Genomic DNA, 19,141 nt, shown 5'->3' with positions numbered 1-19,141 from the left:
CATGAGAATGAAGTTAAGATAAAAACCAAGTCATCAATTGTGATAAAGTCACGCAACATATCTTTCCTATACTTTTGGGTTATTTTTAAGAAAATGTTACAGTACTAATAGAGCTAGAATATGTCTTAATAAACAGCACCAGAACAGTTTCAGTGTTTGTGTTGTATGAAGGACGATGGCTGAAAAGGGTCGTGTGCAGCAAGCAAATTAATGAAAAATCATATTTCCTTACATTCGGATCAGTTTAAAGGAGAAAAGGAAAAACTGTTTATTTTGATATCATATTGTTGCTCACTTTAAAACAACTACATTACATTGAGAAACAAGAGAATAGAGAAAAATGAAATAAAAATAAAGACAGACTAAGCATTAGAGTTCATACATGTCTTGGTTGTTTTCTTCTGACCCGGGTGGAAAGCGGAGGTGAACAGAGAGCGGAGGAGAGATGACGCCATCGGCCGCAGAGTCACGTCCAGTCATCCCACTATTTGGGCAGGTCAGGGGTCAAAGTTTAACACAGTTTTTATGTACAAACTGCAGCCCAGATGATAAAAACAGCAAGTTTGTGCAGTGACCATTTTGCTCAAATGTCAGTCAGTAACCGTAGACAGTAGACAGTAGAAACATTGACAGTGCTCAGCTACTCAAACACTGGACGTTAGATTAGAAAAATAGCTCTTACAACATATCCATGATGCACAGTTAAAAAGAGGACAATAGAAAATCGTCAACATACAAAAGGGAATGCATGAGCACTAATAAATCAACAGTATTGGATTTTAAATCACATTTTTTGATTCCTTATCATGGTGTAAGTTCACAATGAATCCAGTTTAAATGTGTGATGCATGGAGGCAACGGTTGGGTGTTTTAAACTAATTAGAGGTAGCTTTGCCCTTTAAAGATTTCTTTATAAGCATACTGTGGTATGAAATAACCACATACATACACTCACTTACTCATGGATTCAACAAAATTATAGACAAAAACGTTTTGGTTCTTATTACTGAGTCTTATTTAATTTAAAGTGATACTCCAAATATTACTGGTGTCTATCTTTTTATCATAGATTCACTTTTGGAAGATGTAACTAACGGGCAGAGTAGAAGCAGATTATGAATCAGAAATGGTCTGACAAGTTTCTGTGGGTGTTTTTACACTTTTGGATGCTTTGATGAAATTAATTAATTAATTAAAGTCGACTACGTCTGCAGTTCTCCCTCAAGCAATCAAGAGGTTAAAGCTATAATCCATAAGACTTCAGTGTGTGGTAACTTAACACAACTCTGATACAGTGTTAGGAGAGTGGACAGTAAACAGTTAGGCTGATATCAATGAGACTAAATTAAAAAACAGTAATCCAGGATTACACGCAGCAATGTTTCCTGTGCATCCTATGTTTTTAGGTATTTTGAATCCCTCATGAGAGAGGCGGACTCCGCCACGAACAATGAGAACTGCTGTATCGAGAGACGATTACAGAATCTGAATACATTGAAACAATGTCGACCATAACAAGCATTACACTGGATTTCACTCCATGAAAATATTAAGGATTACAATTTTAAGTTCTTGATATGGTTGGAGTATCACTTAAAATTTTTTGAACAAACTTCTGCCACGAGATGGCAGTGCATGTACATTTAATCTCAACATTGAATATGCTGCAAATCAGAACGGAGATGTTTCAAAATAAAGTGTAGAATGTATCGCACGCATTTAAAGACTTTCAAGTACTTTAGAAAAGGTTGATTAATGTGTCCAAGAGAGTTTATATGTGTGTGAGTATGATTATTGTGGAACTATCACCCTCTTTAAAGGAACATTTAGCTCTGTGCAGAAGCATTAAGGTAGAGGGAGGACTGGTCTTACAGGGTATTTGGTCATGTTGACCTCGTTGGCCCCTTCACTCTCAGTACAAAGGGACATCAGGGCCAAAGTGGCATCTGTAGATCATTCCTCACCTGCTCATACGGGCTGACTCCTGACACACAAACTGCCTCTCTGTTCTCTCTTTAATCCACCGTTACCTTCAATATAGGTGAAGTAGTAGAGAGATCTTTGCTCACTCTCAATGGAAGTATCTTTCTCATCCTCACTCGTCTTCACACATCCACAGAGCAGCACAAACCCGTTAGCTCGCCTCTTCTGAGTTCTTTAGATTTAAACCACTTGACAAAACACCTTCACTCTCCCTAGTTTACCCAACCCAGCCTCTCTCTGTCTCTCTCTGTCTCTCTCTCTCTCTCTCTCTCTCAGTTACTGCCCCGACTGTTCTCCACTGTTGATCCTTTGATTCTGGCCCCCTCTTCCTCCTCTTCCTCCTCCTCCTCCTCTTCCTCCTCCTCCTCCTCCTCCGGTGCTGCTTGGATCTGCTTGGCCGTCTCTCTCACGCTGGAAAACTTGACTGACTGCTCAGTGGTCGCCGTCTCTTGGTGGTCTGAGGAGACAAAGACTGATGTTGAAGGAAGCAGTAAAATTGTGACACAAAGTTTTGCCATTAATATCAATGTATCATAATTATGGAGTGTTTCTCTATTGAGTTAACAGAGATAACTGGAGGACAGGAAGACAGTAGTATTGACAGTGAGGCTGGAACAATTAGTTTATTCACTGATTAGTTGCTTGACAAAAAAAAAGGCAACTATATAGATCATTTATTAGTTGTTTAAGTCATTTTTTTACAGCAAAAATGCTTAAATTGTCCTGCTTTTTTAGTCTTCTATGATAAGAAACAGAATATCTTTGAGTTTTGGAATGTGGGTCGGACACTGATGCTATTTTATAGACTCACCGATTCATTGAATAATCGAGAAACTTACTATTAGCAGAGATTTGGTGATGAAAATAATTGTTAATTAGTTGGAGACCTAATCGATAGAAAGATCGAAAGATGAAGGTTCTATAATATATGAAAGACGTTTGTTTCTAACTGCTTATCTTGTGTTATTAAGAAGCATATAGACTGATGCATAATCAATTCAAGAATGGGCTGTAATGTATAGAAATGTGATGTAAATGTAATTCTGCAAATCTACTTCAGCATTTCAGCAGGCGTCCACAAAGGGATTTATTGAGAGAGCGTCTGGGCTGACAGAGCGATAATTCTGTTATGAAATGCCACTGTTCTCATGTGATTTAATGGAGATTTAAAAAACAATAATCATGCAGCATAAAAAAAGTTCCCCCCCAACCTGAGATTTGTTTGCTATTTTTTTCTTTTGATGGAGATGAAACTCCCACCGCTATTCTGCTTCAGCTCATAACTCAATCTCAGTCAAACGGTTTTATGCTCTAAATATAAACTAAGAAAAGAAGAGCGGAGGCGGTAGAATACAGAACAGAATGAGGGAGCACAGCCTGCTCTGTGGGCTTGTTAGTCCTGTCTGGCCTCTGACTGGTCGGTGTTGCGTGCAGGCCTTTAGTCGGCTGCAGTGCGGCCTCTGACAGATTTGGGGCATGAGACAGAGAGCTGTACGACACCGGGGCTGTCTCTCAGCGCACAGAGCTTCATCCGCGCTGCTGCTCGGCCCACAGAGGAGCTCACCTGACCCTGAACACTCCGAAAGACTTTGAGAAGAGCATCTCTGCTCTACTACGAACAAATAGGGTTTTATATTACACTTGTTATGAGCACACTATTTCACAGCATGTTATGCCTTTTACCTCTTTACTTTTATTTTTTCAGTCACCTTGCATGTTCAGTTGTTTATCATTTTTGTAAAATACAAACTTACAACTTTGGAAGATGTTGCTCTCTCACATACTGTCACAAAGACACCAAAAGAATTTGAAAATAAGTGTGCTGGAGATATTCTCACGTGAGAGGCAGAGCGTAATGTAGTGCATCTAACTTACTGAAAACACTCAACTTGGGCTCAGTGAAAAAAATCCCAAAAGACTTTGAATGAGGTTTATGGTGACACGTTATCTATCAAACGTGTTTTTGTCACTGTTTGAGGAAGATTATCTTCGAAGGAAGGAAAATACGTCCTGAGAAAAGAAAATCCCTCACACTGCTCTCGGGACTCAAGGGATACTTTCCAACTAAAGATTATCACTCTCATTTTTAGTAAACCAATTTCCCGTGATCTTTTATATGAGCAGGACATTTGTGGTTAAAACAACAACAACAACAACAACAGTGTTGTCCTTGCTGCTTCTGTGTGCAGTGTTGCTGCTGCAGCCATGTTGACAGAGAGCTTCTCTCTCACCAGCAGCTTTGGTGGGAGACGTGTCCTCTCCCTCCTCTCCCTGCCAGTGGTCCCCATCCTCCTCCCCTTCACAAGGGTCTTCCAAAGGGGGGTAGATACCTAGGTGCTGCATTTGTGCTTCGGCCATCTTCTGCACGGCTACACACAGGTAAAAACAGCACACACACACACGCACACACACACAGGGAGACAGCCACACAAACACATGGACACAGGGATAGAGGGATCTATTGTTTTGGTTTTACCACGCTTCCACACTGTCAGTTTTTATCAAGCCTCATAGTGGTTTTTGAATACATGCCAGGCAGGCAGGAAGCCAATTAAAACACATGCACTGACAGACAGACAGACAGGCAACTGCAAAAACAATATCCCACACTGATGTTTTTGAGCCTCCGTTGTTTTCTATCCCTCCTCTCACCCTGTTCTCCCATCTGTTTGTTTGCACCCTCGTCTTTCCTCGACTGCCATGCCCTCCTCAGCGCTCTCGCTTGGCAGTGCTGACTCACACTCTTCTCTCTCTCTCTCTTTACACTCTCCTCTCTTTTGTGACAGTACCTCAACTCCCCCTCTCACTTCCGCTGGGTCACCTTGACTTCTCTCCCCTCTCTCTCTCTCTCTCGCACACTCAGATACACAGTGCGGCACTGAGGCAGGTCACTTATTCTAGCATAGGTTATGTAATTAGAAATTATTCTGAGGTATAGCTCGCTCTCTCTCTTCTTCTCTCTGCGCAGGAGCTAATGAAGAACAGATTTGTGATGCAGGAACGAGGCCTCCTGGCTCATTATATCATCACTCCACATGCATCACATACCCATAAAACCCCATTAAAGGAATCTCTGCTGACAAGCTCCGTAATGCAGATGTTTGCTCCTTTAGCGGCCACATGCAACAAGCAGGAAGCCACCGGCATAAAGTCACAAAAGAAAGTACATGTTTGTGTTCATGTATTTCTATCCTGCCTATACGTGCGTGTTCATGTCTGCCTGTGTGTGTGTGTGTGTGTCACAGCTGTATACACAACTGACGGTAATCCAGGATGATCCAGACTTTCCTAGACTCACACTCAGTGTCTCACAGCTGTCACACTCTAATCTCCCTCTTTCTCCCGTTCTCTGTCAGACACAAATATACAGATCCTGTTGTGGAGTGTACAGTAAGAGCAGAAACCCACGGAAACATGCCTATGCATATCACACATGCACAGGGAATCAAATAGAGGCTTTTAGTGCATATCAACCCATCTGTCACATGCAGGTTTTTCCCCTTTGTCCGCTATCATGAAGCATGGAAAGCGAGGAGGAGATTGACTGCAGCGAAGCACGGGAAAACACAAAGGACTTAAACACAAGGATGAGTCACAACACACAACCAGCACCATGTTGTACCGATGCTGCTCACTATACCTTTGAGTGATGGAGGCTGATACACGTTTGGATTGACACGTTTTGGTTTGAGCACTCCGTTCTCTCCTACGACCCACTGTGAACAAAAAGAGAGAAACATTAAATGATTCATGCATCAAAAACAATAATTAAAAAGTGAAATGGAATAAGTCGTTTTTTTTAACCAGGCAATATCGTTTAGTTTATTTTGGATGTTGTTTTAATTTAGTTTCAAAAAAACACATTTCACTGCTTATTTTCATTTTATTATTATTTTACTATAATAACCCTGAATCACACATGTGTAAGTTGCATAATGGACCATGATTGGATGACCGTGAAAACGGCCTCTTTCAGCCACATCTTGTGGCCTTCCTCAGTAGATAACAATAGTTTTCCAGCTATTTCTAAGGTGAATAATAAACCTTTCAAGCTCAGGGAATTTAAAATGTTTAAAAGTTTGAATTAAGATCTCTTGGGTTTGAACATGGTTGACCACACAGCATGAATTTGTGATGATTAATTAACACATCAGAGGATCCAGAAGTGTTAAAAAAAGTGACATTAGAAACCAAACGCTAATTGGCAGCTGATATAATAGAGAAACACAGCATTATGTTGTTAAACAATGAAATGATGAACTCCAAAATGAGGGTGGGTGACTCTTTAGTTGTCGGGATAGAGTGGGAGGAGGACAGATGAGAATGCACTTATTATAGAAAAGTGTTCCGACTTCACCTTTACCTGATGGGTGGACTGATCATCGTCAGGAGATGATTGGTCGGCTACTCTAAACAGTGTGGCAGGGGTTGGCCTCCTGCGTCGGATCTATAAACAAACACACACACACACACACACACACACACACACACACACACACACACACTGTATTATTAATAATGCCCAGCACAAAGCCTTATCAATCAAGTGGAAATCCTTGAGAGTTCACGCTGGTGAAGCGCATGCTGGGGCCTCGCTGACTTCACTACTGATCAGGTCAGAGCACATGCCCCGGTCAGTAGAGCAGAGGAAGACTCATTATGTAACTTTGATTTCAGAGACAGATGCAGTTAAAAGGCATGTTGTGTAGAACAGAAGCTCTATTCATGCTTGTTGCTCAAGTTTCAAGTTACTCAGCATTTTAGAAGCGTTAAAGCTTTTGATACAGGGGGTTTATTTGAAGTGAATGACCTCTTCACACAACACACAAGTGTGTGTGAGTGAGCTCAGTTTACCATCATGTATAAACCCCCTAAACACAGGGACCACGCAAAAGAGGAATTTAGACTCAATGAGCCCCAGCAACCAGCCCAGACACTCCCTTCCCCTCCGCTGTCCAGTCTCCCTCTCAAACACATACAAGTTCCCTGGAGGCTGAAGCCAGATCGCTGTCGGTCTGAGAGCAGACAGACAGACGGACTGCAGGTCCGCACTTCACCTCTAGAAGAAGTCACTGTGCACAGCACCTCTCTGTCCTCATAGGAACAAACACCCGGCTGTGCCCCTCCAGCTCACCAATATCGTGCCCATTAGACTGCACTCTTATAGTTTGGCGTTTCTCTTGACAACACTTTTGATACTTAAATCCGTTTCAGTCATACCAAAACTCTTTTGAGTATTAAACACTCACCCTCTGTAGAGTTGAAAGCAATTAAAAAAGGTTTATAGCACCGACATGCTTAACAGGGTTGTGCATGAGGACTGGGATTAAAGTTGTGTAGTCAGCTGTATTTTGGAGAAAAAAAATATAAGCGTCCTGAAAGTTAGTCAACAACTATTTTGATTATTTAAGTCATTACTTTGATAGACGTCATTGTAAATGTAAAATGCATTTTGGTTTTGACTCCTTGGAACTTGTTTTGGGAAGTCTGAATTTATGTTAAGAGTGTTTTCTGACATTTTATAGACTAAATGATGCACCAATTAATCAGACGTATAGTGTACAAAAAGAAGATAATTGTTAGTTGCCACCCTATACAGGTTTGCAGCTGTGGTTTGAGCCATTTCTCTGGATGTGGTGCTATATTTCTCTATAGTGAGAACAGCTTCACCACAAAGAAGCAAACTGAAACCGTTTTACTAACCATCTGTCACGCAAACAGGAAGTGACTGTTTGATACTCAAAATTTTGGGGTGTCATACCACTTTCATCACAAGACTGAACACTCCTGAGCAGAATGTGTGAGGCCTTTGCTTCACAAAGAAAGATTTACATGCAGAAAGTTTCACCCAAATTACCACAATTCTAAAGGATTAATAGCTGACATCTATAAAAAAATACCTTTTGGAAAATGTTAGGATAAAACTAAGTGTGCTGAGAGTGAAAGCAGTGCAGCTAAGTGGACTTGGCAGGTCAGACAAGCACGGTATTGAGAAGTGTCCTCTGTGGAGGAAGCCAACCTTGGCCATGGCATGAACCCCTGCTGCTGTTTACGGCACAGAGTAAAGTAGCCTGGCTCTATTTTGCGTTAAACTGCTCCACACAGAGAGACGTGTTTGTGTTCGGTTTCCCTCCGTTTAGTTAAGCGAGGTGTGCGTCATTGCAGTGAGGCACATGTTGCCAAAGCAGAGGCTTGCTGGGCTGCGTGGCTTTCAAACGCGACAACACAGAATAATCGTGCGTGGATTTCGTCCTTATTTATGGCACCAGACACACATTTTAATCTCGTCACGCAACTTCCAGCTGTCCTGTCTCCCCTGGATCTCTCACACTATCTGTCTTTCTCCCATTCACCTCTCATTTCCATCTCACTTGATCATCTGCTTCCTCTATCCTGTTTACTTCCATATCCATCCTTTATTCCTTGACGGGGACATTTCCAAGACTTCTCTCCCCCTCTCCTTCCATCACCAGAATGCATCGCAACTGAAATCATGTTATTATCACTTTGTTTGTTTACTCGTCTGTCCTTTTCAAACCCCAACTGATCTCATCCACAGGGCTCCCCACCTCTCCCCCTGGCAAGGTGTGGCGGCCTGGGGCTCCATGCTGATGTGAACCCTGCTGCCTCGGCCTGCCTGACACCTGCTACCAGCCTTGCAGGGCAGCCTGAGGTGTCTCACACAGAGACACACAAGAGAAAGCAGACACCAGATGTTGCCATGACCAAGCCTATGCCCAAGTCCTGTAGCATTACAGACATTAAACTGGGAAACCCATGGACTGGGCCTTTATAAGCCCCCCCCCCCCCCCCCCATGCAGAGAAATGATTTGTAAGGTGTATTTATAAAAGGTTACGGTGAGGAAGGTATAAGAGACAGGCCAACAGACTCTTACAGGTCTACAGTCATTTTAATCTGTTATTTTTCAAGCAAAATGCCCCCAAAAATTCAAGTCATAGCTTCTTTATTGGGGATGTTTGCTGCTTTTTTCAGTTTCTAAATTAAATTTCAGTTTTGGACTATTGTTCAGAACAAAAAAGATCTTTGGCTGGAACTGTCAAACTATTTTCTGACATTTCATAGATTTAACAATAATATATTACTCGGGACAATAATAATCAGATACATTGATCTTGAAAATTATTTTTAGCTGCAGCCCCAATTGATTTGTTCATACAAATCTACATATAGCTTAAAAAGCGTCACTTCCCCATTTTACATTTGACTTTACCACAAATGTCTAGTTTATAGCTGCCAGACCCCTTCAGTTTTACTTCTGTTTTTGGAGGTACTATGTTGTGTGTTATGTTACATTATTCTGGTTAAAGTGATGGTAATGTTTAGGCCATTGCTCCATTTCATGGAAAATACAGCCCTGGATAAATTCACGGGGCTTGCTCCTTTTAATAGATATCTAAAGAGAAACAGTTCTCAGCTACACATTAAGTACACATTTCCAGAGCTGGGTAGATAATGTCTTAGACAACATACCTGTAAACCACTGCTTGCTGTCTCTGTCGTGAAAACTATGAAGCAAAAGCAAAAATTCCCATTTCTCATTCTGCCTGAAGTCCATTTCATGAACCCTGACAATTAAATCTATTAAGGTGTCATTGAAAGAGAATGCAGAATGAAAGCAGGAAAAGATTCAAAACTAGATTCCAATTTATTTATTCAAATAGAGATTAAAAAAAAATAGAGACGTGAGATAAATGGAAGTTAAAATGATTGTGTGGGATAATTGAGGTCACTGAGAAGCATAATCTGTCAACCAGATGATCTATTTACCTTAATGTGTGTGCTCACCTCCAGTGTGTGTGTGTGTGTGTGTGTGTGAGAGAGAGGATGCGTCTTCCTAATGTCATCATGTAATCATCCTGGTCTTGTGAAATGCCAAGTCATGACCTCCTAAACCAGGAAAAAGAATACAGTTCACCTCCATGGTACATTGTAAAACAGGGTGTATTGTAGATGAAATAACAATAAAACCCTAAAGTCAATATACATAGATGCATTTGCAGCAAGCAAATAGAGGTGTCCCTTTCTTTTATGCACACACACAACGTGCTGGTGACAGTGGTGGTGGCGGCGACGTGCTACTGTATGACTTTGGCAATGCCAGAGATGACATTAACACACATAGTGACTAGTAATTTTCCAGCCTTAAAACCAAGCCCACTCTCTCCGAGTTACATAATATGTATGTGACTTCCTCATTTACGCCAACACAGCGTGTGAGATTACTCCCGCTACGCATTATCTCTCAGCCCCTCCCTCCCTCCACTTCTCTAAGCCCCCTGCCCCCAATCCCCCAAACCCCCCTCCTCTGCTGCCAGCCATTGTTTTTGTACCAAGATCAGTCGTGCTGCTGTGGACTTGCACTGAGGGGCTCTAAGCAGGCGGCTGCCGTGGCCTTTCAGCGGTTCCACAGGTGAACGCCTGCAGGCATCCCCGAGAGGCAGCAGCACCTTGCTAGGCTTCACACAGAGATTTGGTCTCAATAAAAACATTGGCTGATGGATCATACAATAGAAAGGAAATGCATCAGTTTATCTTAAGCAGATGAGTGAATTTGAATAATGCGCAAACTGTGCATTGTCTGACAGATGGAGGCGGTAGAAAGAAACCTCTAGATTCATTGTGGCGTGGTAGACTGTTTGGCTACTCTAAATTTGTTAACTCTATGTATTTTTAATTGAATCCCCTCTTATAAAGTTATTATTAAACATCGTGCTTTTATATTCCTACTTTCATTGATTTGTTGATGATTTCTTTAAACCGGCATTAGGAGGTATGTTTTGAAACATCCCATAGTAATACAAATCTCATTATCTGAGAGTTGTATTTTTAGAAGTCTGCCAAGTGTAAATGGGCGCAAGTAGCCAGGAGGGACTCTAATACGGGACTCACCTCACCTCACTCTGTGCGGTGTGGGGTACATGAGTCATTCGCAAATGTTGACTTTGCACATGTGTGTATGTGTGCACAGGTATGTGTGTGTTGGCTCAGAATAGTCTTGCGTAGCAGCCTCGGTGCAGATCTGCTGATATGGGTCTGCTCCCCAGAGGCCGTCCTCTAAGCTGGTGCTCTCGTGGCCGGGCCTATAAAAAGCAGCAGCATTAGGACAGCATCAACTAGATCGGAGGGGTCCCTGGTGGGAGACAGAAAGGCTTTAAAACTCTGCCCCGCACTAGCGCTAACACTCGAGCATCTCGAGGGGAGCCAGCTGTGCAGACGGCCTCGACGCAAAGACAACACAGAGAGAAAAACACCTCAGATCTCCTTCCCCGTCAGCTTAAATCTCTCGTGTCCAACAGCATGGCATTAGATCGGGCCATGCTATTGAGCAGTGCGTGTCAACTCTCGCTGATAAGACAGGGAGCATCACTCAGATCCATTTGAAGCTTTTCTGAGTCTCTCCCTCCAAGCTGTAACCCAGGTCCGGATGGATAGATATAGATTTGTACAAGATTGATTTGTAGTTATGGCATCTGCCCACAGGCGCATGGCACTACATCACTCGGAAATAAGCACTTGTGTATGTGCATGGAATACAGTACAAAGGGAGGCATGTGGAATAAGTTTGTGCAAAGGAATCTAGGTCTTGTGTTGAAGTCTGTTTTGAGTGGTGTAGCTCTGATGTTCTTCCCAGTGAAGATGGATGAATTTTTGGTGGCAATGAGCTCAATAATACAATAAGGAGAAAAATGATCCCTCTCAGTATGAGCTGAGTGTTTTTTTTTCTGTTTGTACATTTTAATACAGATAAATATTTGACAAATAAAACACATGTTGTGTAGACATGCTTGTTTTGTAAGCTCAATTACAAATGGTGGAAAACAATTGCACCAAGTTCGAAAGTTGAACTATTCAAAGAATGTCAAATCTCTAAAAACATGAATGTATTTTTGGTAATAATGCAAGAGGGGTGCAATAAGTGGTAGTTAATTGGAAAATCAAACACAAATACAAAGTATCTTATCTGCCTAATGGGACTACTAGCATATTTATTTAGATTTTGTTGGTGGGAGGCTAAAAGATAACACCAAGCTCCAAGATGCAACATATCAGCATGGCTAATTGACATTATCTGCCTGTTGTTTTCCTCGTGAGCATATCCACAATGATATTTTAGGTATTCGATTTTTTTTTAGGTTCTGTGTTTTGCTCAAGGATTTGGACACACTGTTGACTTTTGTCAGGATTGAACTCAATACCAGCCCACCATGCCCCTTCCTGACAAAACTGGCAGACTAAATGTTTCCATAAGCATAACAAATACACCACCAAAGGCCCGTGATCAGATATATCATAATGACAAACAGCTCTGTCAGACACATTCAGACTATACTCAGTTATCACTACCAGACAGTGTTGCCAGTTAGCTTTAACAAGGCGTCACGGAGTAACGCACGCTTGTCGAGTTTCAAGCTGTTCAAAAGAGGGTCAAGGACTTGGAAATGCAAATTATAACCCCGACTGCAGCTCAATGAGGTCTGATGTTTGTCAGATAAGCACGGTGTGCTCGTTCCTATTTAAATGGACAGCATCTTTGAATTCCCGTAAGTGCTCCTGCACGTTGCTTCTCAATAATTCTCGTAACACTCTAGCGGTGACCTTTGGCCCCACCACCCCCATCTAACTGAATAAACAGATGGACTGGAAATAGCATCTGGAGGGGCTCTCCAATGACCTCAAAATATGAAATGTAATTACGCTGAACCCACTGGCAGAATATCACACTCAGACAACCACCTCCCTTTCTCTCATTCTCCTCAGTCTCGCTGTACCCTCCAGCATTTACGTAATTAGCTGCTGGTAGCCGTTTAGTCTGTTGTTCCAGTGACTGTTGGAAGAAACATTTACCATCACAGCACAATGGAGATAATGTGCCAATGTCTGATGAGTGACAGGAAGCCACCTGCCAGGTCGCAGTGCACACTGGAGCAACACACGGCGACCCGACACCAGGGGAGATGTCAATCAATGATTTCACAGGCATGACGGCACCTCTAACAGCCTGCAAACACTGCAGGATAATTGCGCTTTCATTGTTCATACACTCAAATTTAGCGTTGTCACATTTTACAGCTGACGAAAACCAGTTCCAGGGTTCAACGGGCAGGGACAAACTAAGGACAGAGTAGCTATAGTTACTCATCTGCAACATCACATTTACCCACAGGTGATAAATGAAAAAAAAGATTACTGTTGATGGTTGCTATGCAGCTTACAGATCCTTGCTTGGATGCAAAAAGCATGTAACTCACCTAAGTGTATATTTGTTACGTGCGTCAGGACAACACACCATGTGTGACGGGACTATTTGTGCGTGACATCATTTCTGATTTAGGCCATTCCCCCATAAACACATGGTATGACCCTGTGTAAGCTCATTAAGTTGCAGGCAGATAAACGCGGAAAAAAAAATGTCTCAACCTCTGTGACGAAAATCAGAGATTACGACAGACACAGCAGCAATAACATAATGCCATGTCTTCTCTGTGTTGATGAAACAGTGGTCGAGACCAATCCCATTTGTTTTGAGTCATGCCTCAATGCTCCCCTCAGTATGTCTAAATCAGTCTGACCATCCTGTGGCTCTTTGGTGAGAGAGAGAAGGACTCCGGGTTCTGACATTGAAAGTAACATCTTGAGGGAGGATGGCAGCTCAAAGTTGCAGTTCAGGGTCCAGATCCTGACATAGTTGCAATGAACTACTGTCTGATAACAGTTGGTGACAAGTCAGCTCCTGATCCCGTCCAGCTCTTATCTCCCACCCCCATTCCTCTCCCCGCTGTGTCACTGTTGCCTTTCTAATCCTCATCACAGATATGATCGCTGCTGTTGTTGCTAAAGCCAGGGTTAAAAAATAAAGAGAATAGAGGGGGGAAAAAAGCATGTTGATGTGCAGTTAGAGATGAATGAATGCACATTAAGCAGCTGTATCCCTTCATATCCTGACTACAGCCTGACTTTGGTTTGATTTACGATGAACCCTGAAGCGACAAGCGAGTGATTAAGTGGGATAACGACACCAACTGACAACAGAAGATTTGTTGACTATAAAGACTAAGGGGGCCGTGTTGCAGCATCGTATAGGCCTCCATCAGGTTGTGGACAGTGCCTGTGCATGCCTGTGGTGCAGCGGGCATTACGGTGCATTTTCAACTCACTGTGTACAGTGTCAGCAGGCGGCAGATCACTCCCCCCATGCTCAATATTTATGCTTTATTACCCGTTTACACATTACACACATCCATGCACAAATGAGCCCACAGAAGATGATAGATTGTTCAGTTAATATAACCATTGGGACAACATGACATTGAGAATAGAAGGTAAATGACTACATGAAATAAACAGGCCTCTGTGCACATGAGCTACAATGCGAAAACTGAGTGGAAAAGGAACTCGAAAGGAGACTTTGTGCTAAACTGCTGTAGACAGATACACAACAAGAAAATGTTTCTGTCGAGTCATTAACTAATCAAAACGCCTGGACTGTCACAAACAGGGAGCAACAAACACGTTCGCAGCCTGCAGAAGACAGAGGTCCATTCATTGTGTCCAAACTGTAATTACGATCTGTGGTTTCAAGTGATGCAGTTCATCTTATTTCAATAATTTCTTTCCTTTAGTTTTTGCCACTACAAACATCAACAAACTGCTTTGGGCATGCAACTTTGAAAGAAACAGAAATAAATGTAATAAATTTGACAAATCACGTCATTGGGCAAACTGAGTCACACCTCTACAGTGATATTTCCTGTCCTCATGCAAGGGAAAGATCACTGCACCCTCTTGCCCAGTCCTACTATGATTTGTGCCATTCAACAAGATGTTCTTCCGGGCAGTGTATGTTGACAGTCCCTCAGACTGCTAATGTTTACCCACAAACAGATGCTGCGTCAAAGGTCGTAGTTTGACGTTTAACCCGGAGCCTGAACTGGGGAGGGTTGGAGAGGGGGGTGGTGGGGAGGATGAGGGATAGGGTGCGGAGAGTGGGTGGATAAATCATGCCCTCCGTAACCCCTTTAGGTTTAATATAGATTAATATAGAGATGCCATTGAAAGGCTTTGGACTGATGCCCTTTCCTGCCCTTTGATAGTCCCTTTGATATTCTTTGTTTCCTGTCAATTCAAAGGATCAATACAAGCTAACCAGATCAGGTTGAGTCAAGAGAGGAGAAACCTAGAGAGACATCTGCTTGTTGAGTCCACTCGGAGGCAGACTTGATGGGAATCAGGGATGCAGCGACTGCACCATGACCCTAATCCCTGTCCATGGAGCATATTACCCTACATCACCTATTAAGCAAGTAGGACCAGAGACGGTATGTGATGGAGGGCAGGGATGGTAAATATACCCATGTGCTCTCTACGCAGACAATCTCACCATAGCTGTTGAAGATTACTATAAAGGAATACTTTTCAAATATTGTAAGGTATAGGAGGACATAACTACAGATATATTCAGAGATGCCAATGTAGTTGGGAAAATTTCTGAACAATGTGCTAAAGGGCTTGTTAGAAGATCTTTGATTGGGGTGCTTTCTTATATCGCGTGGAAGTGATGTGTCAGTGAAGTGAGAACATTTAATTGAGAAATAAAATTGAATTCAAGTGACATTCAGGTTGTCTTGGACAAGTCAGCTTTCAGAGGTTGGTAGAAATGTGCTCACAGTGAAGTCAGTGGATTGTCCCGAGTAACCTGGACATTGTTAATTATCCATTCCCCAACAATATGGCCTATTGCAGAAGATGCAAGTAACATATGTCTCAAAACTTGACTAAATACAACCAGGACAATCTGCATGGCCAAATACCAATAGAGTGTTTATGGTAGAATATATTCCTTCCGAGTAAACATGTGAGAAATGCTCAATAAGAATATCTTACACCTTTGAGGCATGTACAAAATAGCTGCTGCTTTCTCCCACAATGTGCAATATTTCACTGAGTGGGAGGTATGGAAACATCTCTCACATCAACACACACACATACACACAAACATGTAACAGCATCGTCATAAACAACCTATCAGACAGACAGGGCTGTCCATTAAAGTTGACCTTTTAGATGCAAACTGAGGGGGAGCTTTGGGGCGACATAGTTGTGCAGCCTGTCTCCATAGTAACAAGGCCCCGGCAGTTCATTCAATAGTGGTTTTGAGGGTTTGAATACCATCGGAAAGAACAGGAAGCAGTTACCGGTTGCGTAACAAGTTCGGAAGAATGGTATAGTCATTGCAACTCATTAGCAAAGACTGACTGATGGGCGACAGTAATTGCTGTGGGAGGGGAAGGGAATTAAATGAGTGTCGTTAACCGTACTCCTGCCCACCCACTCGTCCCTGGAGACTCCCATCAGCTCTGGGTAGATGCGATCTGCTTTGAGGCACACATAAACACACCCTACAGTTTCCCACACTCCCCTTTGGCGCATTTGTTGTTTTGTTTTAACAATCAGCATTCATCCACCTACACACACAAACAAACTCAAAATAGAGTATCATCATCCACTATCCTCAGGTTTGGTATTTTTCATACTCTCGATACATCTAGGGTGAATAAACTGGTGTCTCGAACAAAAGCACTAAGCTGACACAGTAGTACACACACACACACACAACTTGAGGGTAAAGGCCAGGGCCGGCCTGCTGGAGGAGAGCCAGCCAACGAGCCTATGTATAGCCAATCGCTGTTTGACCATAAGGTGATTGAGCAATAAGGTCCTCCCCAAAACAGACGGGAGTGAGATACATTTTTTTGAAGTATATGAAGCTCACATATGGTACATTGATATCCTGTGGTTTCTTGGAAGCAGTGATAAGGATCAGATCGTGATGGCAGGGTGAGAGATAGAGAAAATAAGAGGGGGAGGAGGAGAGCAAGTGTATAAATGTTAGTAGACGTCTTGTGAAGTGTTGCAAAACATTTCCCTTTAGCAAGTCATTTAGTCTATAATTCATTATTAGTGTCGTAAACGAGAATGTGACATGATAACTTGTTTTGTAAATAACTTTCATAAAAGCTGGTGGTGTAAAGCAAGAAAGTCACACTTGATTCAAGAAAAGCATGAAAAAAAGATTTGCTTTGGAAAAGTGCAATTACCATACTCTCTTGCAAACAAAATTCGAATACATGATAATCAGTCAGGTGAATGGTGGCAGGCCACTCGAGTTCATCAAAAGCCTCTTTATTCAATACAAGCTGTGAAACAAGGACAGTTACTGAGGGAGCTGACGCCAGAGACAGGTGAACCCAGAGATTAGGTTGTGTGTCTTTCTCTCTCTGCTTTACTTCATACAGCCTAGCACATCTGGCACATCTCTCTCTCGCTTTCCTGCCCCATCTCTCCTCGAGCTCTCGGGAGGAATGAGCCGTTGGCCTCGATCTACCTCGGCACCAAACAGTTCCTACTTTGGCCCACTTTCTCCCTGCTCTGAAATAAGCGCCACCAGCATTGGAGTCCTGTCACAAATGAACATAAACAATTTCACAAAATGATGCAGGCCATGCTGAATCAGTCATAAGACATTTCGGTGGCAAAGCGAGATAGAAGCATTCATTGTTCCAACAAAAGCTCAGATGACAGAGGTCACTAACATGCAGAGAGAGGGACAGCAGCCAAAGACAAAATAAAGTAATTATTAACACTGACAGCTGCGCCATCAACTAAATGTCAAGGGTTTGATGTTGCTGCTCTGTTTCAAAAGAGCTTCATATGCAAGATAATGACTTTTGTGTCAATGTCACATTTTAAACAGGTCAAGATGAGACAGCAAGGCACTAATCTCATGAGGAAACAGAGAGAGAGGGAAATGTCATCATAGTTTCTCAAACGTGTGGCAGACAGCAAACCTATGAGCAACTTCAGAAATGACACGGAGCAGCCAGAAAGGTTGATGCAGAGTGAAGATATCTTAAAGTGGAGACATTTGGCCAGTATGGTACAGCCCTTCGTAGTTGCACTAAGCAATGTGGAAGGCAGAGGGGAAATTAGTCAATAGGACCTTCAGCTGTTAAACCTTTAAAATGTAAATCAAACACAAAAACAAGTCAGAGCTAAAGCTAAAACAGAATCCTCAGAAACCTAAAATAGATTTTTCCCTGGGTTAAACACCAATCTGTCCACCGCCTGCTCACCATCTCCACTTGCCGAGGGTCCAGATTGGTGGGCACAGTGGTCGGCATAGCAAAATGGATCTTCTTCCTCTCCTTGGGCTCCTCCTCAACTTCGGTCGACACAGAGGGATCCATGGCTCTGGATCCTGGGTATCTAACTCCCAGTGGAGGAGAGGTCTTGCTGAAGATCACTATAACCTCCCTGGAGGAACCTCCCACTGCTGGGTAGCCCCACTCCTGAAGACTTGTCTCCTCTCTCCTGCCTCACTCCTTCACACCCTGACGCCCTCCTTCTCTTAGAAAAACACTAAACTGAACACAATCTCTCTTTATCACCTCCTGTCCTCTTTCCCTCACCAGCAGTTGAAAGTATTCTCCTCTACCTCTCCTGTTCTCTCTCTTTCTCCCCTTCCTTTACAAGCTGTGCAGCTGAAGTGAATGAAGCACGTCCTCAGACGTGGCTTTGGGGGAGAGAAGTGGGTGGGGAGGGGGTGGAGGGGAGGGGAGGGGCCAAGTTCCACAGAAGGAGGAGATATCATGAGAGAGGGGAGGGGCCAGAGCAAATAGGGGAGGAGAGGAAAGAGGATCTAACAGGAGGGTGGAGGGGCAGCGGCTGTGTTTTTTCTAGCTATCTAAGCTGAGGTTGATTTGTAATCAGAAAAAAAATAATCTCATCACATCAGCTGAGCCTCTTTTGGCCTCTATTTGTGAATGAGAGATTTATGGTGAGCGAGGGAGTGAGCAGGGAGTGCAAGGAGGGATAAACAAGAAGAGAGATGTGTGGAGTATGCAGGGGGGAATGTACGAGGGAACAGCTATAAACGCTAGATTTATTAGACTGGTTGCTGTTATACATTATACGCTATTACAAGTTATTGTCAATCAATGTCTCATCAGAGTAACAGTGAAATGCTTGGGCTGTCTTCCATCCTGTAATGAAGCAACAGAAACTGAGACAACTTGAAAACAGCTGTATTAAGCTAATGAGACACTTAATAATAATTAAACAACAGAGGAAATAGGACAT

At 42.7% G+C, this 19,141-nt stretch overlaps 1 protein-coding gene across 4 annotated transcripts; it reads right to left on the bottom strand.

Moving 5' to 3' along the window:
• Positions 1–239: 239 nt before the first annotated feature.
• On the bottom strand, positions 240–18,575 carry ppp1r1b (protein phosphatase 1, regulatory (inhibitor) subunit 1B). 4 transcript variants are annotated; one of them, XM_076085647.1, is made up of 5 exons: positions 18,136–18,569; positions 6,341–6,430; positions 5,624–5,699; positions 4,215–4,352; positions 240–2,440 (listed from the first exon to the last, which is right to left on the bottom strand). In XM_076085647.1, the coding sequence occupies exons 1-5, from the start codon at positions 18,247–18,249 to the stop codon at positions 2,256–2,258; spliced, it is 603 nt and encodes a 200-aa protein (XP_075941762.1). In that variant the 5' UTR covers positions 18,250–18,569; the 3' UTR covers positions 240–2,255. The 4 variants fall into 4 exon arrangements, with proteins under 4 accessions (XP_075941762.1, XP_075941767.1, XP_075941771.1 ...); XM_076085652.1 differs by having other exon boundaries at positions 6,347–6,430; positions 18,136–18,565; XM_076085656.1 differs by lacking the exon at positions 4,215–4,352 and having other exon boundaries at positions 18,136–18,575.
• Positions 18,576–19,141: the final 566 nt, after the last annotated feature.

The sequence above is a fragment of the Anarhichas minor genome, unplaced genomic scaffold, assembly GCF_050575085.1.
Source record: "Anarhichas minor isolate MPS153535 unplaced genomic scaffold, ASM5057508v1 ptg000007l, whole genome shotgun sequence".
Taxonomy (NCBI): domain Eukaryota; kingdom Metazoa; phylum Chordata; class Actinopteri; order Perciformes; family Anarhichadidae; genus Anarhichas; species Anarhichas minor.
The sequence above is the reverse complement of the archived record's forward strand: the minus strand, read 5'-3'. Positions and strand labels throughout refer to the sequence as shown.

Bases quoted from the DNA above. Each gene is read 5' to 3' on its own strand.
- ppp1r1b (XM_076085647.1), bottom strand. From the start codon at position 18,249: ATGGATCCCTCTGTGTCGACCGAAGTTGAGGAGGAGCCCAAGGAGAGG. The intron at 5,700-6,340 runs GTGAAGTCGGAA...TTTTGTTCACAG, and splicing joins AGTCCACCCATCAGGTAAAG to TGGGTCGTAGGAGAGAACGG. The intron at 4,353-5,623 runs GTATAGTGAGCA...ACCTGTGTGTAG, and splicing joins TCAGCCTCCATCACTCAAAG to CCGTGCAGAAGATGGCCGAA.